Here is a 27721-nt window from a genome sequence, read left to right on the forward strand (position 1 = left end):
GTGTATTATTTAACTTAGCAACCAAGCAGCAGTTTGAACAGGAATATGAATAGGGGAGGGGCTGGATAGAAAGATAAGGAATTAAAAGTAACAATAACAATAAAACTGGAGCCTCACAGAGCAATAGGGTTTAACCCCCATTTGAAAGCTGGGAGGGGTCAGAAGAGGAAAGCAATTCATTCAAAACCAATTGCAAAAGACTTCCTTCTCACATACAAAACTACATTACCCACAATCCCCCGAGAGATTTGATTGTCATCCCCAGACCTTAAGCACTGGGACTTTCCCCTCAGGCGGCCTATCCCAGTATAGAGAGGGGAGGGGGGCAGTCTGGCATTGGGGAGAATAACAAGTCCTGGGGTTTGTACCGAGGGAATTATAACAGATATTCAGTGGGACATGACAGTAAATGGACACAGTTTTATTGGAAAATATAGATTATATATATAAAATATAAAGAGATCATAATGGTGCACGCCACTAACAAAAAATACAACCTGGGTAAAAGAGCCATATAAACTAAAATATTGCAGGAGTAATGCCGGCACACACAGGGTTTCATACAAATGTATATAAAATGATATTTATTGAGAAAAAAGGAGCAAAATAAACATAGCAAACCTCAACGTTTCAGTCCCCACTGGGCAAAAACTGAAGCACCTGCCTCCCCCCAGTGGGGACTGAAACGTTGAGGTTTGCTATGTTTATTTTGCTCCTTTTTTCTCAATAAATATCATTTTATATACATTTGTATGAAACCCTGTGTGTGCCGGCATTACTCCTGCTATATAAAATATAAATATACAAAAACCAAGACATTTTCCCATTCATTCATGTCTTTGCATTGTACGTGTATAATATCATAATAAAGCAATGGAGGAGGGGGAGTGGTTGGGGTTGGGGAGATGGAAAGGGATGTGGAATTGACAGGCTCAGAGCTTTATTTTCCACTTAAACTTAGACAACAAGGGAGGGATGGGGAGAAGGAGAGGGGTATTTAGTTCTCTTCTTCCTCAAGGCTGTCCCGGATGTAGTCATGGAGCAGAATGTGGATCAGTCAGTGACAGTCTTAGACTGACACCCTCTCTCCTCAGAATGAGGCAGTTCCTGGGGTACCATAAAACCTCCTTAAAACAGATCATAAGTGCCCTGGAACAGCCCATAAAGCACCGCCTGGTGCGCGAGGAGGTTCCTGGACACACAGTCTCTGAGTTCATGTTCCAGGGCACCAAGCAGGACCTGAGCCAATCGGCAGTCCCAAAATGTGTGCAAAGATGTTTCTTCTTGAATAATGCACCGCGTGCAATGCCGGTACCTGCACAGGTTACAGACATGCATGAAGGTTCTGAGGGGCAGCCCCCCCTGTATGGCCATCCATGCCATGTCCTTGTTGGTCAGTCTGTCTGAAGAAACATTCCCCCAAACAGTCTTGATTGTGTCCGCTGGGAGCCCTAGAATAGATTCCATCACATATTTGGCTCTGATCAACTTGTGGATTGTCTTTGATTTCCACAATTACGGGCTTGACTCCCTCCAGTCCCTCATAAACTTTGTAACATCCAGGTAAAACCAAGGGGTGTTCCAGTTGTAAGGGTTAGAGCTGGACATAGTTACCCCACGTCCCTTCCTGCAGGAGAATCAGGATCTGGTTGGACTATGAGGCCGGACACCTGTCCTTTTATGAGCTGAGTGAGCCAATCAGGCGCTTACACACCTTCACTGCCTCCTTCACTGAGCCCCTTCATGCTGCATTCTGGGTAGGAGGAGCCTATCAGTAGCATTTAATCCTGAGGATGTACATGTAACCTATTTATCAGCTCAATAGCTGCATTCTCAGACTGGTACCAGCAGAACATGGGTTACACTGTACTCTCTCACTCAGAATGGAAAAGTGGAAGAGGAAGGTGAGGGCACACCTCCCAACTGTCCCGCATTACGCCGGACGGTCCCGATTTTGAAACCCTGTCCCGCTGTCCCGGATAGGGACAGGGGAAGCTGAAGGATGTTGGGGGGAACTGAAGGATGTTGGGGGAGCTGAAGAATGTTGGGGGAACTGAAGGATGTTGGGGGGAGCTGAAGGATGCTGGGGGGAGCTGAAGGATGTTGGGGGGAGCTGAAGGATGTTGGGGGGAGCTGAAGGATGCTGGGGGGGCTGAAGGATGTTGGGGGGAGCTGAAGGATGTTGGGGAGGATGCTGGGGGGAGCTGGAGGATGTTGGTTGGATGCTGCAGTGAGGAGCAGCCCATAGTAGGGGGACACTGGGGGAGGACCAGCAATGTTTTAGGGGGTCCCTGCTCTAGCGCCAATGCAAAACATAACACCTGGCTACCAATGTCTGTCATGAGTCTGCCATTAAATACAGGTGCCACAGTGCGTAATGAAATCCTTAGGGCCACAATATGTCAGGTGTGGTTTTGTAAAATGGGCCTGTTTGGGGGGGGGGCGTGGCCATAAAGTGGGCGTGACCTAAAAAATTTTGCCGTGCTACGCGCGCCAGACATTTTTGCCCCTCCTTCTGATTTTCAAATGTTGGGAGGTATGGGTGAGGGTGTTGTGCCCCAAGAAGGGCCAAAATGTTGGCTACACTGTAATAAACATGAATAAAGAAGAATTCACATGAGCTGGAGTGCGGGTCTGTGCATCAATTTGTATTTCATAGATTTTATTAATATATAATATAAAAATAGTGGAATTTTGTTCTGTGCTGAACAGCCAATCACACTCATCCCATATAGTGACTGCAGATACTATTGATAAATATACAGGCTCTAGAACAATATTATGTAGGAAAGTCTATTGCTGTAATAGGGATTAACCCTTAACCTGCTGCTGCTTCATTAGTAAAACAGATATAAATATGAATCTTTTCCCTCCCTGTAGGTACAGAGTTGGAGCTGCTGAGTGAGGCGCCTGGGGGAGAGAAGGAGGAAATTCAGGGAAATGTTCTGTACAGAGACTCCCACTGACTGAGGCACCAGCTAAAGGGCCCCCCCGGGAACTGCCCCCCAAGGAGGGAGCTGGCAACCAAGGGACTCATCCATCTGCAGATCTGCCCCCAGAAGCACAGGAGAGATGGGTGGAGGGACCCCGAGGGGGCAGGGGGGCAGGATCCAACAGCTGGGGATAGAGATGCACCAACTGGATCTGAGGGTCAATATCACTGAGGAGCTGTGCAACTTGGCTGGTACATTGGGTTCCTTACTGGCACAGGGATCAGATGGAGCTGCACTGTGTGGGGCTGAGGGGGCAGATAATGAGGGCAGAGAGGCAGATGGGATAATGGCCCCTGGATTGGCTGATACTGTGCTGGGTATAAGGAGACTGATCTATGGGCAGGAGGCTACAGACCTGGTACTGGATATAAACACGGCTCATAATCGTGTATCTGTATCAGGGGACAGGAAATCTGCTTCCTACTCACTAACAGAACTACATTACCCACAATCCCCAGAGAGATTTCAGCTTTATGCTCAGGCTTTAAGCAGCAGGAGTTTCCCCTCAGGGCGACATTACTGGGAAGTGGAGGGCAGTGAATCAGGGAGCTGGGAGGTAGGGGCGGCCTATCCCAGTATAGAGAGGGGAGGGGGGCAGTCTGGTATTGGGTATAATAACAAGTCCTGGTGTTTGTACAGATGGAATAATAACAGATATTCAGTGGAACATGACAGTAAATGGACAGATTTACCCCACGTCCCTTCCTGCAGGAGAATTGGGATCTGGTTGGACTATGAGGCCGGACACCTGTCCTTTTATGAGCTGAGTGAGCCAATCAGGCGCTTACACACCTTCACTGCCTCCTTCACTGAGCCCCTTCATGCTGCATTCTGGGTAGGGTGGGAATGGTGCCTGGGTGAGAATCATTAGAGAGAGAGAAAAGGGAGCTGAAGTACTGACAGTAGAGAGGGAGACAGACAGACAGATAAGAGACAGTGAGGATCTGACCCCAGGCAGAGAGAAGTTGGACCCAGAGACCCGGATGGAGGAGGGGGCTGCTGTGTCTCATATAATCCACAAGGGGGAGGCAGAGAGGGAAGAGTTGGCCGGGCAGATCCCTGACATGGAGGAGCTGTGCAACTTGGCTGGTACATTGGGTTCCTTACTGGCACAGGGATCAGATGGAGTTGCACTGTGTGGGGCTGAGGGGGCAGATAATGAGGGCAGAGAGGCAGATGGGATAATGGCCCCTGGATTGGCTGATACTGTGCTGGGTATAAGGAGACTGATCTATGGGCAGGAGGCTATAGACCTGGTACTGGATATAAACACAGCTGGGAATTATTTATCTTTATCAGGGGACAGGAAATCTGCTTCCTACTCACTAACAGAACTACATTACCCACAATCCCCAGAGAGATTTCAGGTTTTGGCTCAGGCTTTAAGCACCAGGAGTTTCCCCTCAGGGCGACATTACTGGGAAGTGAAGGGCAGTGAATCAGGGCACTGGAGGGTAGGGGCGGCCTATCCCAGTATAGAGAGGGGAGGGGATCAGTCCTGGATTGGGGAGAATAACAAGTCCTGGGGTTTGTACAGATGGAATAATAACAGATATACAGTGAGACATGACAGTAAATGGACACTGTTACCCCACATCCCTTCCTGCAGGAGAATCAGGATCTGGTTGGACTATGAGGCCGGACACCTGTCCTTTTATGAGCTGAGTGAGCCAATCAGGCACTTACACACCTTCACTGCCTCCTTCACTGAGCCCCTTCATGCTGCATTCTGGGTATGGGGGGAGGGTGTTTGGGTGAGAATCATTAGTTAGGGGGATACCCAGGAAGGAAATACAGAGAGAGGTCACATGACTTTAGGGAAAATTAGTCATTTAAGCCTGAAAATGCTCAATATGGCTTTTCTGCCCTTAAGGAAGGCTGCCATCTTTCCACGCTGACTATACCAGCCAGGATAGAGGGGGGTCTATGAGGTAGTGGAGCTGCACCATCCCGGGGCAGGCAGCTGGGGGCAGATGAACTATATATATATATATATAGGATTTTTACCATTAACCCCTTTTATTTCCTTCTATGTAGTAAGGACGTGTGCTGTCTCCCCGGCACTTTCTGATTCTGCCCTATCAGGGTAACATTTTGTATTGTTCTGTTTTATTTACTATTTTAATAACTAATAATGTTCAATGTTTCCCTAACTGGGCGCATTCACCTGTCCGTGCGTGTGTGTATACCTTCTTGTCCGTTGGTTTAGGGGCTAAAGGGACATTAGGCGTCTCACCTGCCAAAAGTTCGTTTTTTTTTTTTTTTATCTGAAAGGATAAACCTTAAAAATGTAATGCCAAACTGCTCAGGGTGCCTTTGTAAGGACTTTTGCAACATTTTGCATTATTTCTTTTTTCCGTTTCAGAGCTATTTCACTCTATATTAACTGCCAATATAATGAATTTTGTAACAGCGCCACCTGCTGGTCAGTTCCTGTAATGGTACCGTCAGAGAGATTTCCGTTCAGAAGGAAAACAGAGACGTGTTCTGATGTTGCTCTGCTCAGGGAAGAGATCAGAAGCCCCAGATGCCCTTTCCCTTCTCCTTTCTAAGCAGAAAAATATCAGAACCCTGTTTTCCTTTTGCAGGGAAATCTCTCTGACTGAACCATTACAGGAACTGACCAGCAGGTGGCGCTGTTACAAAGTTCATTATATTGGCAGTTAATAGAAACTGAAATAGCTCTGAAACTGAAAAAAGAAATATTGCAGAAGTCCCTAAATCCCTTTAATAAAAAAGGAATAGTATTACTCAATAACAGATCAGATTGACTGAAATGATATAAGATAAATATTACTGTAAGAGTTTTATATAAGGGTATGTGGCTGCTGCTGTTACAGACTAGCATGGGGGCCGCTATATGTCACTAGTTTATTACTTTGCTTTATTAAAGATTTTCTTGTTTCCCTGTGTCGTATGTTCTTTCCAAATGGAGCCGCCTGGTTTTATAGATTCAGACTCACTGCGGTGGGGGGGGGGGTCTGTACTTGATGTGCCCCATACTCAGCCTGTCAGTTATATCTGCCCTACCGTTGGCCCCCATACTGGCCTGTACATTGGAACCCTGCCCTGAGGGCTTGGGGAACTATTTACGTACTTTGGCCATTTAGAGAATGGCTCCACCCACACTCCCAATGGGAAGGAGGAAATACAGGTTAAAGGAGCATGTGGCCCAAATGGACAGGTCACATGATATTGGCCTCCGTTCTATTGTTCTGTGTGAGTTAAAAACTGGATGATTGGAATGGAGAGAGGAAGGAAGACCTTTTTACTTCCTCCTCTTCCTCTCACCATAGGGCGATATTGTGCAGCAGCAGATTGGTTCCCAATGTTCCTGATCAATGAGCCATATAGATTGTACATGGATATAAGTTGGGTTTGGTCTTAAAGGAGAAGGAAAGTCATTTTGGCATTTTACTGCCAATAGATTTGCCACATTAGTGCCACCTAGAACCCTATATGTATTCTGCAGAAAGCTTTACCTGCCTGAGTAACAGCCCTAGAAGCTCCCTCTGATAGCAGCTGCCATTTTAGCTTGGTCTTGGGAGCTTCCTGCTGCAGTTATAGCCGTTATAGCTTAGATCTCACATTCCTAAGGGAGGGGGCAATAAGTTCTTATGCATTCTTATGGGAGGCAGGAGCAGGAGAAGGGAGGGAGGAAGGAGGAAACTGAGCAGACTCGAGCCCCAAACCTGATGGAGCCCTAAAATATAGGTAGAACAGAAGAACATGTTTACAAAAAAGGAAACAAGAAATCCGGTGTATCTTTTGATAGAAAACTCATTGCAGTTTTTCTGTGAGTGCTTATGGCTGTATTTACACAGACCTTTCTGATAAAACTACTGAGTTTGTACCTTTCCTTCTGCTTTAAATTCGTAAAAAACATTGCACAGATCTTTCATCTCTATATGTATGGCTGCCATTACAGTAAACTGGAGAACTGGGAAGGGGGGGACTCATACAATGAATAAATAAATGTAACTCAGTTGGTTATATGAGCATTACGCCTCTCACTTTTTAGGTATTGACCCCTCCCATTATCCTACACCCAAGTGTGTCTGGGAAACCAACTCCCCCTATGCCCACACAGGGGCCAGTAATGCTCCCAGTAACCGGGAGGGATCTGACAGTCACAGAGCTGATTGGCCAAAGCCGGATACAGAATTTCTGGAAGAGAGACACAAGTATTAGAAAACTGCCCCAAATCCCTACAGCCCCTGAGATAATAACCCCTTAACCGCCAGGGCAGCCCTTAGTGCTGGAGGTGCCAGGGCAAGATATACATATGTATGGGTGGCATTGTGGGACAGAATGGCAGAAGGAACCCTATGCAATGCCCCTCCCTAGACTGGCAGCTCCTGCTATCCTGGCACTGCTTGGGCAAGCCGGGGGCACAGGTGATCCAGCTCCTCCAATAACAGAGGGCGACCATCACAGGAGGAAGGGCGAGAGGAAGAGAACAGTCCCTGTTGGAGAAGCAATCAGTCTTACCGTGCCAAGAGCCGGAGCTCATGGATTTAGTAAAAAGGATCAACATTCCCAAAAGGAAAGTTAGTAAAGTTATTGGCCACTTACAGTTCCTCCCCCTGCAGCTTCTGTGTCCCTCTCTGTACCAGTCTCTGTGATAATAATAATAGTGCATCTACTTAGCAGCAGCGTTGCCCCAGCTCAGGCACAACAAAGGCTTCTGGGTACCGTCTTAAGGCGACAGTCAGGTTTTAGTCTTCTTACGAGGAATGTTTGGGTATCGATCGTATGTTTCAATTCAACTGATATTCAGATGGAAATTGTAGGGTTAAAGTCCTAGAAAGAAGAATTGTATGAAAGTTATGTGCCGGAACTACATTGTCGGTCGCCCAGGGATATCGTCAGATACACAATACGGGCGCAGATATCCTATTTGTCTAACTTTTTATAGTTTTATTTGTTTGTGCTTTTGGAAATCTGTGGTTCTAGAGAACAGAAGTTTATAGGTGGTTTCAAAAAAACTCAAAAGTTTATAAATCTTCCCTTTAATGTTCAAACCTGCCCAATCCTCAAATTGATCAATATCCATATTGGTTGGGTACCGATAATTGTACCAAATGCTCATACGGGATTATACGATACATTTCACAGCATTAGTTGCACTTTATTTGCAAAGTACTTGCTTAAAGCATATATATGGGATAAGTGAAATTCCCCCTATCCTTATAGGCAATTATGAATAATATTCACTTTGGGTTAAAAATTAATCCTATCTTTAAAAATGGCCTTTATTGGAAAGTCCTATAGATCCTCTAAGGTCCCTATCAGGTCAGCCTAGCTGCTGATTGGTTCCTATCCTACAGTGCCGCCGCCCCCCTGCACAGCCTGGGATAGGAGGCAGCAGGAAGTGGAACAGATGGGCGGGGCTTAATGGTTGTCACAGCCTGGGTTTCGGAAGGACTGTTCGGGTCAAAACCTCCAGCCTGGTTTCCCAAATTAGGAAAACTGGGCAGGATTCACTGACATTGATGCGGCAGTTGGGTAATCATAAATCACTGCGTCATAGCCCCGCCCTGTGACATCATGGCCCTGCCTCTTCCCCACCCACCGTGACATCTCCCCCCGCCCCCTGTCAGGTGAAGAAAGCCGGCAGAGGTGGCAACTCTATTGGGACTAGTGGGGTTTTTGCAGACATTTTCAATAAATCAGCCCCAAACACTACTTTATAAAGCACATTCCCTCTATATATACAGTATATACACTGGCACATTCTCATTCACACAACATGTCTCCTTTAGGAAGGTTTGAGTGACTGTGGGATCTGCTTTCTCTATAGGTGTAGAACCCCCCCTCCCAGCCACTCTCCTACCTGAAAGCGAGTGGGTGGTGAGAGCTGCTAGGGATCATGGGATGCGAGTGGGTGGTGAGAGCTGCTAGGGATCATGGGATGTGAGGGGGTGGTGAGAGCTGCTAGGGATCATGGGATGCGAGTGGGGGGTGAGAGCTGCTAGGGATCATGGGATGTGAGTGGGGGGTGAGAGCTGCTAGGGATCATGGGATGCGAGTGGGTGGTGAGAGCTGCTAGGGATCATGGGATGTGAGTGGGGGGGTGAGAGCTGCTAGGGATCATGGGATGCGAGTGGGTGGTGAGAGCTGCTAGGGATCATGGGATGTGAGTGGGGGGTGAGAGCTGCTAGGGATCATGGGATGCGAGTGGGTGGTGAGAGCTGCTAGGGATCATGGGATGTGAGTGGGGGGTGAGAGCTGCTAGGGATCATGGGATGCGAGTGGGTGGTGAGAGCTGCTAGGGATCATGGGATGCGAGTGGGTGATGAGAGCTGCTAGGGATCATGGGATGCGAGCGGGTGGTGAGAGTTGCTAGGGATCATGGGATGCGAGTGGGTGGTGAGAGCTGCTAGGGATCATGGGATGCGAGTGGGTGGTGAGAGCTGCTAGGGATCATGGGATGTGAGTGGGTGGTGAGAGCTGCTAGGGATCATGGGATGCGAGCGGGTGGGCAGGTTACTGGGTAGGTTGGGTCCCTCTACTGGAGGGGGAGTGCTGGGTAATTACGCTACTGGGGAGTGCTGGGTAATTACGCTACTGGGGAGTGCTGGGTAATTACGCTACTGGGGAGTGCCGGGTAATTACGCTACTGGGGAGTGCCGGGTAATGACGCTACTGGGGAGCGCTGGGTAATTACGCTACTGGGGAGTGCCGGGTAATGACGCTACTGGGGAGCGCTGGGTAATTACGCTACTGGGGAGTGCTGGGTAATTACGCTACTGGGGAGTGCTGGGTAATTACGCTACTGGGGAGTGCTGGGTAATTACGCTACTGGGGAGTGCCGGGTAATGACGCTACTGGGGAGCGCTGGGTAATTACGCTACTGGGGAGCGCTGGGTAATTACGCTACTGGGGAGCGCCGGGTAATTACGCTACTGGGGAGTGCTGGGTAATTACGCTACTGGGGAGTGCCGGGTAATGACGCTACTGGGGAGCGCCGGGTAATTACGCTACTGGGGAGTGCTGGGTAATTACGCTACTGGGGAGTGCTGGGTAATTACGCTACTGGGGAGTGCTGGGTAATTACGCTACTGGGGAGCGCTGGGTAATTATGCTACTAGGGAGCGCTGGGTAATTACGCTACTGGGGAGTGCTGGGTAATTACGCTACTGGCAGGAGTAGAGCCTAAGACAAAGCCTCCACCTCATTTCCAACACTCCCATCTGTACTTAATGAGGATGCCGATCTTTATGCTTTAACCGTAACTGCCCTCCCTAAATAAATAATACTTTCCATATGAATGAATATAATGTGAATATAATGTGAATGCCTCAAATAGCACTCCCTCTTTCTACTTGTTATTATAAAACCAGAAGTTTGTTGTTTCCTTTATCCTTATGATGTGCAGGGTAAGTACCACCCAGCAGCATTTATACCTTACCCCCATCCACATGGTGTGTGTCATCCCTTTCTATATAACGGCACACCCCCACCTAGTGGTTGCTGCTGAAACTACAGGGAAACTCCCATTTTACCAGAAAAGAAAACATACACAGTGAGGACCATCCTTAGGTGCCCATATCCCACAAGGCCGCCCCCTGGTGCCTGTTTAAAGGGGAACCCAACCTAAGGGGCCCAATTCTTGGGATCCCTACACATGAAACAAATGGACAAGCCCAAATAGTTTTAATGCTAATAATCATTTCACCCCATCAACATGTGCCTGAAACTGACATTTCAATACATTTCAGTCCCCCCCGCCCCAAACTATGATATGGGAGGGGCCTTGTTACTCTGAGAGGTTCTGTGGGACAATAGTCAGGGTGGGGTCAGTTGGCTCCCTGCTGGGCTACTTGCCCCCATACAGGCTTTTATATGCAGAGGAACGAGTAACAATGGGAGAAGTAAGGGAGGAGCCGGGGCAGAATCTCCCCTTTATCCTCATTACTCCCCATGGCTAAGGGCAGAAGGGGGGAGTAGTATAAAGAGTTGGGGAATATCTCCAAGGAGCAGATTTCTGGGGAGAGTCTCTGCTGAGGACGTACCAGGGGGAAGAGAAGAAGAGCCGGACAGGAAGGAATTCTTACCCAGACACAGGTAATTATACTGGGGGCTCCTTATTAGTTATTATTATCTTCTCATATTCCAACAATAATAAGCCCAATAATTCCTTCCATTAATGGGGAGCCAGGCAGGAGCCGGTCAGGGAGGATTAAAGGCACAAATATCGGAGAGTATTTCAGGCTTTAGTTCTTAGGCTTCTATTCTTTTCCCAAGTTACTGCCGGGATGTTCCCCACATGGCTACGGATAAATGGGACTTACAGGGGTCTCTTATCTGCCATATTCTCCCTTCTGGGGGTTATGGAACATAAACAGAATTATGGGAATGTGACTTCATTGCTTTATTCCTGTGCAATGATACTGGGGCCCGGCCGCCCCGGCTATAAGTGATTCAAGGGGAGTTCATTTCCAGCCGGCACCAAAGGAAAGGGCTCGGCATTGGGTTGGGTTAGGCAGGGCCCCTTGTTAGGCCAATGGGGAATATACCCGGGTTTCATAATTATTTCTTATTATGGATTTTAGACATTGTATGTCCATGTTGCCTTTGATATGTTTGTATCTACAGCCCATGGTTTTACATTTGTGGTTTTTAACTATTAATATTAAAAAAGCATCAGACCCCAGTATGTCATTTATAAGCACTAATGTACCTCCTATGGGAAAATATCAGCAAGAAATGACAAACCGTATAAAGGAACAAAGTGCCATTAAATGCTAAGGTTTCCTCTGATATATATATATATTTCATATTATTTATAGTGGGGGCCACTACTTGTTATAATACAGAGACTCAGTGGGGCAGAGGGATCTGTTTAATCTGTGGATATGATTCATTTATCAGAACAGTATGGCAGCTCCTATATATAAATCATATACTGTAATTAAACACACATATTCAGTATCAATACAGTTCCCTTGGGCAAGATAACCTGCGCCATTGGGTTCCCATAACATTTATAAGAAAAGCAAATAAATGTAAATGCAGGTTACAAACACAGCGGGGGTCATTTATTAACAGTGGGCAAATTTGGACATGGGCAGTAACCCATGGCAACCAATCAAATTGTTATATTCATTGTTCTACATCCAGCTGCCCGAAAAGAGGTCAGCACTGACTGGTTGCTATGGGTTACTGCCCATGGGCAAATTTGCCACTGTTGATAATGAGCCCCACTGTGTGTGGGGGAGGGGATAGGCTGATGAATGTTGGGCCCATGGATACTGTCTCCTTCCCTAATGGGCCCAGCACATTGCCGGAGGTTGGGGAGATCTCCTGCACAGTATAACCCAACTCTTTATAACTTCAACAGGTTCCCGGGGGGTCGGACTGGAGAGAATAAGGATTTACCCAGAGGGAGATTTTCCCAATCCCAGAGACCAGCAGGATACAAGAGAAAATAATGCTGCTTCATATCAGTAAGTCTCCCATAATCCCCTACAGAGGGATGTTACTAATTCGCTATATTATATATATATATATTGTCCATTCCCCTAAACATGTACACATTCACCTTCCATAGGATTCTTATTTTAAAAGAAGATGTAAAGTCAAAAATCAAAATCCTTGCGTGTTATTTAGACCAATGAAATAAATGTATTTAGCAGCCTATGCCCCGCCCCTGTAATGAGCTCTGATCACAGCTCCTGGGAACCTACACGCCCAGGGGCCGGCCCGATATGAAGGAAAGCAGGGACTGCTCTGTACCAGACTTGAAATAAAAACAAAAGCCGGGACTGCCCTATAACTGAACAAATAGCCCAGGAGTTTCCTGGATTGTCATTGGTCAGTTGCTGATAAGGGCAAGTTAGTCCCAGATAAGGAAGTAAAACAGGAGCGGAGAGTAAGACTCGCCCCCTCCTCCTCCGGCTGCAGATACTGAGGGATACAGAGCCCCAGTTAGCTGTGTTTAACCCTGTGTTAACTGCTTTGCCATCTGATATTTTAGAACGACATCTGTTATAGAGCTTTCCTTATTAGGGCTATATATATATATATATATATATATACAGGTATGGGACCCGTTATCCAGAATGCTCAGGACCAAGGTTATTCCAGATAAGAGGGTTTTCCGTAATTTGGATCCTCATACCTTAAGTCTACTAAAAAATCAATAAAAAATTAATTAAACCCAGTAGGATTGTTTTGCATCCAATAAGGGGTAATTATATCTTAGTTGGGATCAAGTACAGGTACTGTTTTATTATTACAGAGAAAAGGGAATCATTTAACCATGAAATAAACCCAATAGGGCTGTTCTGCCCCCAATAAGGGGTAATTATATCTTAGTTGGGATCAAGTACAGGTACTGTTTTATTATTACAGAGAAAAGGGAATCATTTAACCATTAAATAAACCCAATAGGGCTGTTCTGCCCCCAATAAGGGGTAATTATATCTTAGTTGGGATCAAGTACAGGTACTGTTTTATTATTACAGAGAAAAGGGAATCATTTAACCATTAAATAAACCCAATAGGGCTGTTCTGCCCCCAATAAGGGGTAATTATATCTTAGTTGGGATCAAGTACAGGTACTGTTTTATTATTACAGAGAAAAGGGAATCATTTAACCATTAAATAAACCCAATAGGGCTGTTCTGCCCCCAATAAGGGGTAATTATATCTTAGTTGGGATCAAGTACAGGTACTGTTTTATTATTACAGAGAAAAGGGAATCATTTAACCATTAAATAAATCCAATAGGGCTGTTCTGCCCCCAATAAGGGGTAATTATATCTTAGTTGGGATCAAGTACAGGTACTGTTTTATTATTACAGAGAAAAGGGAATCATTTAACCATTAAATAAACCCAATAGGGCTGTTCTGCCCCAATAAGGGGTAATTATATCTTATTTGGGATCAAGTACAGGTACTGTTTTATTATTACAGAGAAAAGGGAATCATTTAACCATGAAATAAACCCAATAGGACTGTTCTGCCCCCAATAAGGGGTAATTATATCTTAGTTGGGATCAAGTACAGGTTCTGTTTTATTATTACAGAGAAAAGAAAATCAATTTAAATTCTTATTTGATGAAAATAGAGTCTATGGGAGTCTTTCCATAATTCGGAGCTCTCTGGATAACAGGTTTCCGGAAAATGGATCCCATACCTGTGTATATATATATAAGATTTTTGGCTTTACATCCCCTGTAGGAATGTGATGTACTCCTTGCACCCATAACATTTCCTGCAAAGCTTTCACTGGTGAGTCCCCATTGGATTCTGTCTCTAGGAGGTAGAAGAGATGGGGCTTTTTTTTTTACTAAAGTCTAATTAATCCTTTTACTTCTTTGCTATTAGGGAATTGGCCTGAGAAAGAGCAGCAGAACCTCAGTGCTGGGAGATATTGTTTAGTTCCATATGGATCTGACATGTCCAGGATGAAGAAGATCATAGAAGTTGGAAGGGAAAGTAAAAATGTTCAGGGGAACCTCAGCCGAACCCAAACTCCCAATGAATCTGTCAGAACCCCCAACCAGAATGATAGGTTCCAGGTATCTCAGGAACATTGTGTTGATGGAACCTCTTCTGCTCTACAAATACAAAAGCTCCATAATACTACTAATATACAGGATATCAGAAGGCCCAATATTTCCAAACTTAAAAAGGCGAAGTCCTCTGTAAAATCACACATTGCCAAGATGTGTCACCAAGGCACAAAAATGCATATTTCCTCTAAAGCCCACAGTGCCGTGAAACCTTTTATCTGCCCAAAATGTGAGAGGAGATTTTGTGACATCCGGAACCTTCTCACCCACCAGAGAATCCACACGGGGAGGAGCTTTGTCTGCTCTAAATGTGGGAAATGTTTCTCTCACAGAAAGATCCTCATTGCTCATAAATGGGTTCATACTGGGAGGAAACCATTCACCTGCACTGAATGTAATAAGGGCTTCTTATGGAACAGGGACCTTCAGGAACATAAAAAGAGCCATAAAAGAAGAAAAAATAGCAGCTATCTCTTGGCTCACACGGGAAAGAGACTGAAAGAAGTTAGTACTGACTCTTGTAAAAGAGAGAAGGTGTTTTACTGCAGAGAGTGTGGTAAAAGCTTCAGGCAAAAGTCTAGGCTTGAGATCCACATTCAGTGCCACACAGGCGAGAAGCCATTTGTCTGTGTTCATTGTGGGAAAGGCTTCAGAGATAAGTATAAACTCAGTCTGCATCTAAGGATTCACACAGGAGAGAAACCATTTGTCTGCACTGAGTGTGGGAAAGGCTTCAGGAAAAAGTGTGATCTCAAATCTCACCTTCATATTCACACCGGAGTGAACCCATTTGTCTGCACTGAGTGTGGGAAATGTTTCAGGGATAAAAGCGAACTGAACATTCATATTAACGTACACACAGGAAAGACTTTCCCCTGTACGGAGTGTGGCAAATCCTTTGCAGCAAAGAACAATCTGAAAAGGCACCAAATGGTTCACACTGGGGAGAAACCACACGAGTGCACAGAGTGTGGGAAACGATTCATGGAGAAAAGTAAACTAGAGAGACATTATCTAAATCATACTGGAGTGAAACCATTCAGCTGCTGTGAGTGTGGAGAACAGTTCAAATGGAAACACCAGCTCCAGTATCACCAACTGAGTCACACAGGGGAGAAACCATTTGTGTGCCCTGAGTGTGGGAAACCATATAAGAGCTACAGTGCACTGAGGTACCACCTCCAGACTCACATTAGATGATAGTATCTTGCTAGTATCCCACATCTCAACGTTCCTGAGCTATCCCTCATCTCAACGTTCCTGAGCTATCCCTCATCTCAACGTTCCTGAGCTATCCCACATCTCAACGTTCCCGAGCCATCCTACATCTCAACGTTCCTGAGCTATCCCTCATCTCAACGTTCCTGAGCTATCCCACATCTCAACGTTCCTGAGCCATCCTACATCTCAACGTTCCTGAGCTATCCCTCATCTCAACGTTCCTGAGCTATCCCACATCTCAACGTTCCCGAGCCATCCTACATCTCAACGTTCCTGAGCTATCCCACATCTCAACATTCCTGAGCTATCCCTCATCTCAACGTTCCTGAGCTATCCCACATCTCAACGTTCCTGAGCTATCCCACATCTCAACGTTCCTGAGCTATCCCTCATCTCAACGTTCCTGAGCTATCCTACATCTCAACGTTCCTGAGTTATCCTACATCTCAATGTTCCTGAGCTATCCCACCTGCCCTCATCAGTGGCGGCCATATTCAGTGCATTTGCTGCTTAAGTGAATGGGAATCCAAGACAAATGAAGAAGAGGGTTTTGACTGAGGTTCTTTCTGAGAGCAGCACAAATGCTCTAAAGGTGTAATTGGACAAACCAAATACTGTTACACATTTTGTTTTATGAGTTCATGAACACTATATACAAATACTGCAAGAGGAATGCATAGAGAAACATAGGGGCAAATGTATTCAGTGAAGATGGGTCGTTATTCTGGTGAAGATTTCTAGTTTTCTGTAGTCACCAACCAGTCTGTTTTGGAAGCAGAAGGCAAAAAGACAGAAATACACATAATCAGTGTTGTTATCTTTCCCCAACAAGAACCTTATTATTTAACAAGACTCAAAAGGGTCTTCAGCATAAAAGACGCTTGTTTATTAATTAATAAAATACAAAGCCTTGTCAGCAACACAAACCAGTGAATTACATGTGATACAAAGAACTTCAAATGAAGTCGTCATTCGTTACAGATTATATTGGCAACTTCATTACATCATTTACGAGTTCCAAAGGATAAGGAAACCCCTTAGACCAATAGTAGAAGCCCTAGGATATTCCTGCCATTCAGTTCCTCTCCTGCTGATACAGTTACAGTTACACCCAATCATGAAACAAATAAACAAAACCAAATACATTAAAATACAAATAACGGTTTCAGCCCATCCGTATATTCCCCATTCAGCCCCCCGGGGATCTGTTTATCTGTGGGACAATAATCAGGGTGGGCGGATTGTTTTCCTGCTGGGACATTTTTCTGATACTTCATGTATGTATTATGATATTTAAAGGCAAATTCATCTTTCTAAGGGAGGAGAAGGCGAATTAAACCCCCTCAAACTGATGATCAGCCCCTGTATAAATAAGGGGTCCCCCCAACTGTGCTTCCTTCTCATACACAGAACTGTAACACAGAGTAAATCAGAAATACACAGGATATTTTATTCCCACTCAGATCTACCAATCACCAAAGGGTTTGTTTCTCCAATGACTTGGTGGGATAATAATCTGAATGGGACCTGTGTTTGTGGGGCAGTTGTCTCTATACTTCATATAGAATTAGCTCAGGGGAACAACAAGATGAGACACAGGAACATTGGGGAGAGCTTTTTATAATCATTCCTATCTTCTCCCATATGAGATGTTTGGCTTCTATTGCTCTCTGGTGGGGAATAGCCTTCCCGTCACTGCTCCCCATACCAACCAATTGGAAATGCAATGCCTGAAGCAGCCAGGAGGGCTAAACAGCACTGGGAGCAGTGGGGACAATTGAACCTCTGGTTAGGGATGTTCCAGCAACACTATCCCTTCAGGGGATCTCCCAAGAGAAGATCTTAGGAGACAAACAGAAACCCCTAACCCTGTAGGCAATTATGAATAATATCCGGTGCTGGTTTCCCTTTGGGCTAAACATTAACCCTATCTGTAACAATGGCCCCTTTATTGGAGCTCCCTATAGATCCTCTCAGGTCCCTGTCTGGGTTTCACATGAGGGGTGGGCGTGTCCTAACGGTCCCTGCCAGAAACACAGAAGAAGGGGGAGAGCCAATCACAGCCCTGCAGTCACACAAGCACAGACAGGCTTCAGGAAGTGGGACAGATGGGTGGGACTAGTGGGGTTTTTGGAGAAACTTTCAATAAATTAGACTGAATCCATAGGCAGATTACAATAAAGCTAAGCCCCCCCAAACCTGCTTGGCACCTTAAAAAAAAAAAGAAAAAACTCCCTCCGTTTCTGTGCTGTCCTGGAACCCTTAACATCAGGAAATTGTCTTGTGTTCCTGCAAGCGCCGGTTCTGCTGTAATCAGCTGTGCTCTGATTGGATCTTTCTTCTTGTGGATTCTCCAATCAGAGCACGGCTTTCTTGGCAGACAGTAAAACTGACCAATCAAGGCACAGATGCAGACAGGGCTCGGGAGATATTACAAACTGAAGGCAGTGCAGGGGTTCACTTTTTGTTTTTAAAGGAACAGTAACACCAAAAAATTCAAGTGAATAAAAGAAATTCCAATATAATGTACTGCTGCCCTGCACTGGTACAACCGGTGTGTTTGCCTCAGAAACACTACTATGGTTTATATAAAGAATGCAGCTGTGTAGCCATGGGGGCAGCCATTCAAAGGAGAAAAGGCACAGGCACTTAGCAGAAAACAGATAAAACACTATTGTATTCTACAGAGCTTATCTGTTATCTGCTATGTAACCTGTGCCTTTTCTCCTTTTTTCCAGCTTGAACAGCTGCCCCCGGGGCTACACAGCAGCTTATTATATAAACTATAGTAGGGTTTCTGTAGCAAACACCCCAGCTGTACCAGTGCAGGAACGGCTGCCCCCGGGGCTACACAGCGGGGTATTTATATAAACTATAGTAGGGTTTCTGTAGCAAACACCCCAGCTGTACCAGTGCAGGAATGGCTTCCCCCGGGGCTACACAGCGGGGTATTTATATAAACTATAGTAGGGTTTCTGTAGCAAACACCCCAGCTGTACCAGTGCAGGAATGGCTGCCCCCGGGGCTACACAGCGGGGTATTTATATAAACTATAGTAGGGTTTCTGTAGCAAACACCCCAGCTGTACCAGTGCAGGAATGGCTGCCCCCGGGGCTACACAGCGGGGTATTTATATAAACTATAGTAGGGTTTCTGTAGCAAACACCCCAGCTGTACCGGTGCAGGAACGGCTGCCCCCGGGGCTACACAGTGGGGTATTTATATAAACTATAGTAGGGTTTCTGTAGCAAACACCCCAGCTGTACCACTGCAGGAATGGCTGCCCCCGGGGCTACACAGCGGGGTATTTATATAAACTATAGTAGGGTTTCTGTAGCAAACACCCCAGCTGTACCAGTGCAGGAACGGCTGCCCCCGGGGCTACACAGTGGGGTATTTATATAAACTATAGTAGGGTTTCTGTAACAAACACCCCAGCTGTACCGGTGCAGGAATGGCTGCCCCCGGGGCTACACAGCAGCTTATTTATATAAACTATAGTAGGGTTTCTGTAGCAAACACACAACTTTTACCAGTGCAGGGCAACAGTACATTATATTTCTTTCACTTTAAAACTCTTTAATTTTTTTATGTTACTGTTCCTTTAATATATTCTTTATTTTGATTTCAGGAATAGTTGGGGTACAGAAAAAAGAAGGGGATGGGGAAGGAACAAATGCACTGACATTCAGTTACGTACAGCAGGAATAAACAAGGATTGACAACAAGTTCTATAGCATTGGGGTCAGATGGTTTATGGGGAGTTCAAATAAATTCCTATGGCAACGGGGCTGTGTGGGGGGTTTATTAGTGAAAGTGACCCAGGGTTCCCAGAGTCTCCAATAAGCGCTGCTATTATTGTGGCTCATATACGTAATCTCCTCTAATGTTCTCATTTCCGCTACTAAATATATCCATTGTAGGTACGTTGGGGGGTCTTTCGCTTTCCAATATCTTGGGATTAAGGTTCTAGCAGCGTCAGTAGTTGCTGGGTAAGTATATCTGTAACACACAGTTTTTCTGAGGGATTAGATTTAGAAAGATAGTTGGTATTTTGTTTTCTTTGTTATTTTTGTTATAGTTGCTATTGTTTCCAGAATTTTGGACCAGTAAGTTTTCATTTGGGGGCATGAGAACCATATGTGGGTGTGGTTTCCCGCTCCCTTATCACATCTCCAGCAAGAGCCTGTGCTGTTTTTGTTCATCTTCTTCAGCTTTGTAGGGTGTAGTGCCACCTTGTGGCCAGTTTGAAATTCATCTCTCTGACCCTTACTGCCCTTGATGATTTATGAATGGATGAGAATACCCTATCCCAGGCTTTATCTGTTATTTCTATGCCCAGCTCCCTTTCCCAATCCGTGCAAAACCTTCTTTTGGGGGTTTCTGCATTATTTATTAATAGCTTGTATAGAGTGGAAATGATCTTTTCTATTGGCTTTGGGGATTTTAGTACCATTTCCCATTTCCCAAAGAAAGATGTTTTGAAAGCATTTTACCTCCTAAAACTGCCATTATATGAGAGCTGCATACACAACCTCTTAGGTCAGAAGCCAGAGTGAAATGAAAGATGGGAGTGTCCTCCAGTCTCCCACAGGAAGTGGTCACAGCACTGACTGACAGGCTTTACTGAACAGTAGCAGGGTAACCCCTCCCAGTTTCCCCCCTCTGTGTCTCTCTGCTTGTGCTGCTGCCGGGGGGGGGGGAGGCGCAAACAGAGCAGGAATGACTGCCTGTGACATCACAAAGCCCCGCCCACCCTATGCATATTCACTGCACTTTAAGTAGCTCTGTTACTGAAGTCTATCAGGGCCCCAGCCACATACTGAAGAGTCTAAGCCGGAAGTTGCCATAAGGCCTGGGGAGAGCACAGTTTTTCAAGCAGTTACGGACATATTTGAACTGAAAGGTATTCAAATAAAAGCACTTATTTCTATTTTACATTATTTTACATGGTTTAGTGCATTGTAAACATGTATGGTATATATCCCCTTTAAGGGGCTACCCCAGTCTTGTCCCTGAGTCACTTGTATGAAATGGTGTATTTGCTGGTAATTCCACGTGTCTCTTGGGGGTCACTGACCCCGGCAGCCAAGAAGTATTGCTCTGTGAAGCTACAATTTTATTATTATTGTAACTTTTTATTACTTATTTTTACATGCAGGACGCCTAACTGTCCATAGTCCCATCTCTCATCTAAACCACTGCCTGGTTGCTAGGGTTAATAAGACCCTAGCAACCAGATAGCTACTGAAATACCAAATGGAGAGATGCTGAAGAAAAAGCTAAATAACTGAAAAACCATTAAAAAAAAAAGAGGACCCTCTGCAAATTGTCTCAGAATATCAATGTCTACATCATATTAAAAGTTAATTTAAAGCTGAACTACCCCCTTTAAGCTAACTGATCCCAAACACAAATGGATGGAGAACCCCCCACAGAAGTGCCTGTATGGATACTTATACATCCTAAGCATTTTAGGGTAAAATAAAGCCCCTCCCACCCGCACTTTTGCGCAGGATCCCTGGGAGTCAGTGGGAACCGCAAGGGGCAGTTGGGAGGTTCATTTTTTACACCAGTAGCGAATCCACTACATTAGCTGTAGGTCAGTCTGTGTATGGGCCATCTTTAGCCTCCAAACAGAAAAGTCTCCCTCCGCCTATGAGTGAAACGCAACTTTTTAAGCCCATTCCTTCTATATTTATATAAGTACAATTCATTGGCACAATATTATTTTTCACACAGTATGTCCCTTTAATATTCCTCCAAATGTCCATTTAGGGCAAGCACTAGGGAATGATTCTCACCCAGGCACCCTCCCTCCATACCCAGAATGCAGCATGAAGGGGCTCAGTGAAGGAGGCAGTGAAGGTGTGTAAGCACCTGATTGGCTCACTCAGCTCATAAAAGGACAGGCGTCCGGCCTCATAGTCCAACCAGATCCTGATTCTCCTGCAGGAAGGGACGTGGGGTAACTCTGTCCATTTACTGTCATGTCCCACTGAATATCTGTTATTTCTCCCTCTGTACAAACACCAGGACTTGTTATTATTCCCAATACCAGACTGCCCCCCTCCCCTCTCTATACTGGGATAGGCTGCCCCTACCTCCCACTCCCCTGATTCACTGCCCTCCACTTCCCAGTAATGTCGCCCTGAGGGGAAACTCCTGCTGCTTAAAGCCTGAGCACAATCCTGAAATCTCTCTGGGGATTGTGGGTAATGTAGTTCTGTTAGTGAGTAGGAAGCAGATTTCCTGTCCCCTGATACAGATACACGATTATGAGCCGTGTTTATATCCAGTACCAGGTCTGTAGCCCCCTGCCCATAGATCCTTCCCTTTACCCCAGTCACAATCCCAGCTAAGCCTGTGAGTAATGTCTCTGAGATCCGACCCACATCCAGATCCCCTACAGCCGGGACCTTTATACCCCCTCTCTCTCTGCCCTCAGTATCTGCCCCCTCAGCCCCACAAAAGGCAGCTCCATGGGATTCCCATTGTTCCTGTAGGACAGTGAGTGGATCTGCCATGTTGCACAGCTCCTCAATGTGCCGGATCTTCCTGGACAGCTCGTCCTTCTTTATTTCCAGCTGTTGGATCAGCTCAGTGAGTGTGAGTGTGAGCTCCTCTTTCTGCCTGGAGATGTCACTCAGGAGTCGCTTCTCTAGGGCTTCCAGCTCTTCCCTGATGCCCCTAAACAGGGCAGTGACTCTCTCTGTCTCACCGGCTGCCGCTTCTGCCCCTTCTCTCCTGCGCTCCTGCAGCCTCTGGGCTCCTCTCTCAGTCTCCTCTCTCTCTGGGCTCAGTTTCTCCAGAACTTTCCTCAGTTTCTCTTTCTTCTTCTCAGAGGCCTCACTCAGCAGCTCCACCCTGTGGCCCCGGTGCTTCTCATCCACCCAGCAATACACACAGATACAGGCAGAATCCTCACAGCAGTAATACTCCAGAACCTTGTGATGCACAGAACATTTTCTCCCCATGAAGGAGGCGGTGGGCTCAGTGAGTACATGTTCTGCTGACTGGCTGTGCCCCCGCAGGTGGGTATCACACAGAGAAGCCTCACAGTGCAGACAGGATATAACAGCGGGTACAGGGGAGAGGACACAGTAGGTGCAGGGAATCCCAGTCTCCCCCGGCTCCGGCTCAGTCGGACAGAACCGCGCTGCTATGTTCCCCAGAGTTCTGTTCCTGGGCAGGGCGGGGCGCTCCTGATACTCGGCTCTGCATTCAGGGCAGGAATAAGCCCCCAATCCCTCCTGGGCATCCATCACACTGCCAACGCAGCCCCGGCAGAAGTTATGGCCACAGGGCAGCATTACCGGATCAGTATAAATGCTCAGGCAGATGGAGCAGCTCAGCTCGTCTCTCAGATCAGCAGCCGCCATCGCTGAGAGCAGAACGGGGACTGAACAAGAAACGAAACAGAAAGTTCTTTTTCCCCAGAGACAAACAGCACTTTGGACTCCTGTGAGTTAACCCTCTCAGTTCCTGGGATCACGCGGTGCTGTAGGTGCTGTTCCTTATTTATTTCCCCCTGGTGGGATATTGGGGGACCCCGGCCCCATTATGGAAGGCTTTGGGGAGTCACATGATATCTCAGACAAGAGGCTAAGGTGGGAGACACACAGGACAGACTCAGAGCACATTCTTTAGATACGGACCCCTCCCTCCACTCATCAGCTCAGCTGACTCATTCTGACCAATAACTGATTTTTGAGACCCCCAATTGCTTCTGTACTTTCAGCTTGAACAGTACAGGGCAGGAATACAGGACAACTGGTTTATAGTAATCAGTAGAACTCCCCCATACTCAGTGTGTAACACATAAATATGTATAGAGACACAAACACATATGTATATAACACAAATAATGGCCCCAAGATGAGCAATTTTTTACAAATCCCCACCTAGAGGGCGAAGGACTTTACAAGGAAAGAGCCCCCTAAATACAAAAAGGTATAACATTCAGGGACCCCCATTAATGTATAATATGTATTTGTGCTGAAAGTGAAAGGAGAGACCCAAGTTATATAACACTCACACAGGCTTAAGTTTTGGGGTACTGTGAGGTAATAATTAACCTAATTATAAAAACACTCCCAGTTGTTCCTACTCATAATTGTAACCCTTCTGCCAGTTAGAAAATCCCACACACTTTTAGAGGCTTTGTTTCCAGCTCACTTTGCTGCATTGTCTGTGCGCTGTACCCCCCCTTACCCACCTTATTCTGCCCCCCCATGTCTGGGCTGGATCCCATCTCAGGCCCCTGCAGTAACCCATGGCCTTTACACTTTGCTGCACTGTCTGTGCGCTGTACCCCCCCCTTACCCACCTTATTCTGCCCCCCATGTCTGGGCTGGATCCCATCTCAGGCCCCTGCACTAACCCATGGCCTTTACACTTTGGTGTGTGCAACACCCAACACATTTTGCTTACCCCGGTTCCCATATGAAAGAGACCCCACAGGGAAAACACTTTATTGCTGGGGGGTAGGGTGAGAATCTCTGCGGCACATTTTATTAATCAGCATAGCTGGGATTAGCCCCTCAATTCAGGGATAGGTGTGACCATAACCAATACTGACTGCAGGGAATGAAACAGATACACTAACGTGTGCGGCACTATCTGAGCCCAATCACTAGTGAGATGTTTGTCATCTTTGTCTCAGTATTTCCCCTCAGTTTCCTGCCTGATCATCTGAAATAGAGCAACATAGATGTAAGGAGCATCATTGTCAGGCCCAGTGGGTTTGTTGTTGGGACAGACAGACCCTAAACATAAACAAAGTAAACCATTTGCTGTAAGTAGAAATGTATAGAACAGACTGGGCTGGTAACTATAATACAGACTAGTAGAGTGAAGTGGTTTTAAAACGCCCCACCCTGAGAGCTTTACACACATCAAACTCCTCATACAAACAACAAAAGACAGAAATAAACTCCAGACTGAATGCTGCTTTGCTACAGACACACATAACGTATATGGAGGGAACCAAGCAGCGCGCAGTCTGTGTACAAATGGCACAAACATGTTGCTGCTAATGCAAAGGGTAAAGAAACAAAATCTGACTCAGGCAAATCATATCAAAAATAAAATTCAGATTGTGCCTCAGGGCTTTTTACTCTCCTATTAAACTAAAGCAGCAGCCATTTTACTCCCTCACAGTGCAGCTCATTCTAACTATTATAAAACAATTTTTTATTGAATCTGTATAACCTGACTGTACCAACCCAATTTAGAGGCTTCTCCTTCTGTGTAAAAAGGAAAACAAAACATATAAATAAGGGCCTCTATAATGTTTCCCACAGGACAGGGTCAGGCACGGAATTCTCCTTCACATAATCTTCAAATCTTTAGTTTATTCTGTAAAACAGTGCTGTCCAACTTCTGTTGTACCGAGGGCCGGAATTTTTCCGACCTACGTGGTGGAGGGCCGATAATGGAAGCCAGTTTTGACCACTCCCCTTTTTGAAACCGCACCCACTTGAAACCACACCCATGTTATCACATGACCATACCCATATTAATGGTTGTAGTACAGCAAAAACATGCCATACTCTGCCTTCCCTACCCTGCCTGTGTGTGCCATACTCTGCCTTCCCTACCCTGCCTGTGTGTGCCATACTCTGCCTTCCATACCATGCCTGTGTGCCATACTCTGCCTGCCCTACCCTGCCTGTGTGTGCCATACTCTGCCTGCCCTACCCTGCCTGTGTGTGCCATACTCTGCCTTCCATACCCTGCCTGTGTGCCATACTCTGCCTTCCATACCCTGCCTGTGTGCCATACTTTCACTGTGTGTGCCATTCTTGGCTGGTTTGTGCCATACTTGGCCTGTGTGTGCCATACTCTGCCTGCCCTACCCTGCCTGTGTGTGCCATACACTGCCTTCCCTACCCTGCCTGTGTGCCATACTTTCACTGTGTTTGCTATTCTTGGCTGGTTTGTGCCATACTTGGCCTGTGTGTGCCATACTCTTCCTGTGTGTGCCATACTCTGCCTTCCCTACCCTGCCTGTGTGTGCCATACTCTGCCTTCCCTACCCTGCCTGTGTGTGCCATACTCTGCCTGCCCTACCCTGCCTGTATGTGCCATACTCTGCCTTCCCTACCCTGCCTGTGTGTGCCATACTCTGCCTGCCCTACCCTGCTTGTGTGTGCCATACTCTGCCTGCCCTACCCTGCCTGTGTGTGCCATACTCTGCCTGCCCTACCCTGCCTGTGTGTGCAATACTCTGCCTGCCCTACCCTGCCTGTGTGTGCCATACTCTGCCTGCCCTACCCTGCCTGTGTGTGCCATACTCTGCCTGCCCTACCCTGCCTGTGTATGTCATACTCTGCTTGCCCTATGCTGCCTGTGTGTATGGCACACACAGGCAGCCTACAGTGACACAATGCTGGCACTGCTCCTACAGTCTGCACAATAACTATATATTAAAAAACTTTTTAATTGAAGTACCACCTCAGTATATGTTCTTTTTGTAGTGTGAAGGGATTATTTGTGGGTTTCTACTGCTCCTGAGGTGTGAACAGGGGAACAATATGGGTGATTACAGACTGAGCCTGAGGTGTGAACACTGCAGGGGGGAACAATGCAGAGATTAAAAGGTGTGAACAACACAGGGGATTACATATTTAAACAATACAGAGGGATTACAGCCTGAATCTGAGGTGAGAACCATGCAGGGGGGGCAGTTTATCTCAGTACTGATACCATTTAAAGCTTACACGAGAGTAAGCCATCAAAGCAGCCAGACAGGTGGGGGGCCACACAGAGGGGGATGAGGCCCGTGGGCCGCCAGTTGGACAGCACTACTGTAAAACATAAACTCGGTGAAGGGAAAGAGTCAGGGCATATTCACATTGTGTTTCCCCCTATTCCCATTGGCCCTTCTCCCTTTCATTTGGGAAATGTAACCCTTTCTTGGCACATTCACTTAATATGGGCTGTATTTTCACAGGAGATGTGTGTTTTCAAAGAATATTGATACTGGGAACTGGGAACAGCGCAGTGCCTCCACCTAGTGGACACTGAGGAACACACCTCTAGGGGATTTCCACTAGGAATAATCACACCTGGTTTGCAGCAATATTAAACTTTATATAACTTTTGGACATAAACAGTAGAACAGCTTTTGGGTGACTGATAATCCTTTCCTGAGGAAACTTGGGAGGGCTATCCACACTGGCACAGTCTCTGTACTTGCCCAGCCCACTTTAGATCCGGATAGACCCCCAACCCTTAAATCAGTTCAGTCCCTTCCCCAAGAGCTCTTTAGTCCAGGTAGCGCTACCTGCCCCAGAGTACCTTCCCTGTTGAAAGGGGTGGCTGCTCCCACGTAGCAGGCAAACGAACAATACCTGTTCCTCCAGGGGACACACACACACAGAGTACCACAGAGGACTTTATATTCCCTGGCAGTCCAGCAGACTTTTATCCTTTCCAGTCTGAACACACACTGTTTGTGCTAACTGCTCACTCTGGGTCTTCCTCTGAACTGGCAAACAACAGCAGGGGCTCCCTTTATAAGCTGCTGGGCCCGCCCCTAGATTTTTGGCTCCAAAGCTTAGGCACACCTCTCCCAGACGTGCACTGGGGCAGCCAGCCAACCGGATCCCTCCCCAGGCTGTAGCTAGGCTGGATGAGATCACAGACTGAGAAACAGGGGACAGGGTTCTCTGATCCCCTACATTCTCCCCTAGGAAAAACCGGCAACGGCCTCGCTTGCCTTACCTCCTTACACTCAGAAACAGTACAACACTCCACAGGGTTCTCCACAGCAGTCTCCCTTTGACTCAACCCCTCATCTCCTTCAGGGGAGTCACTTTCAGATATGGAAGGCTCATAGTAGGACTTCTGTACTGTTGGGCCTTTGTAAGTCTTACAGTTCCGGGCCTGATGACCCATCACATGGCACTTGTAACATTTCCCTGGAAGTCTCTTACGCCGCCGGCGTACTTTACACAGTGCAGACTGAACCTGAAC

At 46.3% G+C, this 27721-nt stretch overlaps 2 protein-coding genes across 3 annotated transcripts; one reads left to right on the forward strand and one right to left on the reverse strand.

The window, feature by feature from the left end:
* The first annotated feature begins 10900 nt into the window (after positions 1 to 10900).
* LOC100487535 (gastrula zinc finger protein XlCGF26.1-like) lies at positions 10901 to 15808 on the forward strand. Of its 2 annotated transcripts, XM_012965801.3 has the most exons (3): positions 10901 to 11063; positions 12340 to 12445; positions 14331 to 15808. In XM_012965801.3, exons 2-3 carry the CDS (start codon positions 12430 to 12432, stop codon positions 15716 to 15718), a joined length of 1404 nt encoding a protein of 467 aa, XP_012821255.1. In that variant the 5' UTR covers positions 10901 to 11063; positions 12340 to 12429; the 3' UTR covers positions 15719 to 15808. The 2 variants fall into 2 exon arrangements, with proteins under 2 accessions (XP_012821255.1, XP_031760131.1); XM_031904271.1 differs by lacking the exon at positions 12340 to 12445.
* A 5559-nt stretch (positions 15809 to 21367) lies between these two features.
* Positions 21368 to 23399, reverse strand: LOC105947556 (E3 ubiquitin/ISG15 ligase TRIM25-like). Its single transcript, XM_012965099.3, has 2 exons — positions 21552 to 23399; positions 21368 to 21499 (listed from the first exon to the last, which is right to left on the reverse strand). The coding sequence occupies exons 1-2, from the start codon at positions 23119 to 23121 to the stop codon at positions 21474 to 21476; spliced, it is 1596 nt and encodes a 531-aa protein (XP_012820553.2). The 5' UTR covers positions 23122 to 23399; the 3' UTR covers positions 21368 to 21473.
* Positions 23400 to 27721: the final 4322 nt, after the last annotated feature.

This window comes from Xenopus tropicalis, chromosome 6 (assembly GCF_000004195.4).
Source record: "Xenopus tropicalis strain Nigerian chromosome 6, UCB_Xtro_10.0, whole genome shotgun sequence".
Taxonomy (NCBI): domain Eukaryota; kingdom Metazoa; phylum Chordata; class Amphibia; order Anura; family Pipidae; genus Xenopus; species Xenopus tropicalis.

Bases quoted from the DNA above. Each gene is read 5' to 3' on its own strand.
- LOC105947556 (XM_012965099.3), bottom strand. From the start codon at position 23,121: ATGGCGGCTGCTGATCTGAGAGACGAGCTGAGCTGCTCCATCTGCCTG. The intron at 21,500-21,551 runs GTGCCTGGGTGA...GGACATTTGGAG, and splicing joins ATTCTGGGTATGGAGGGAGG to GAATATTAAAGGGACATACT.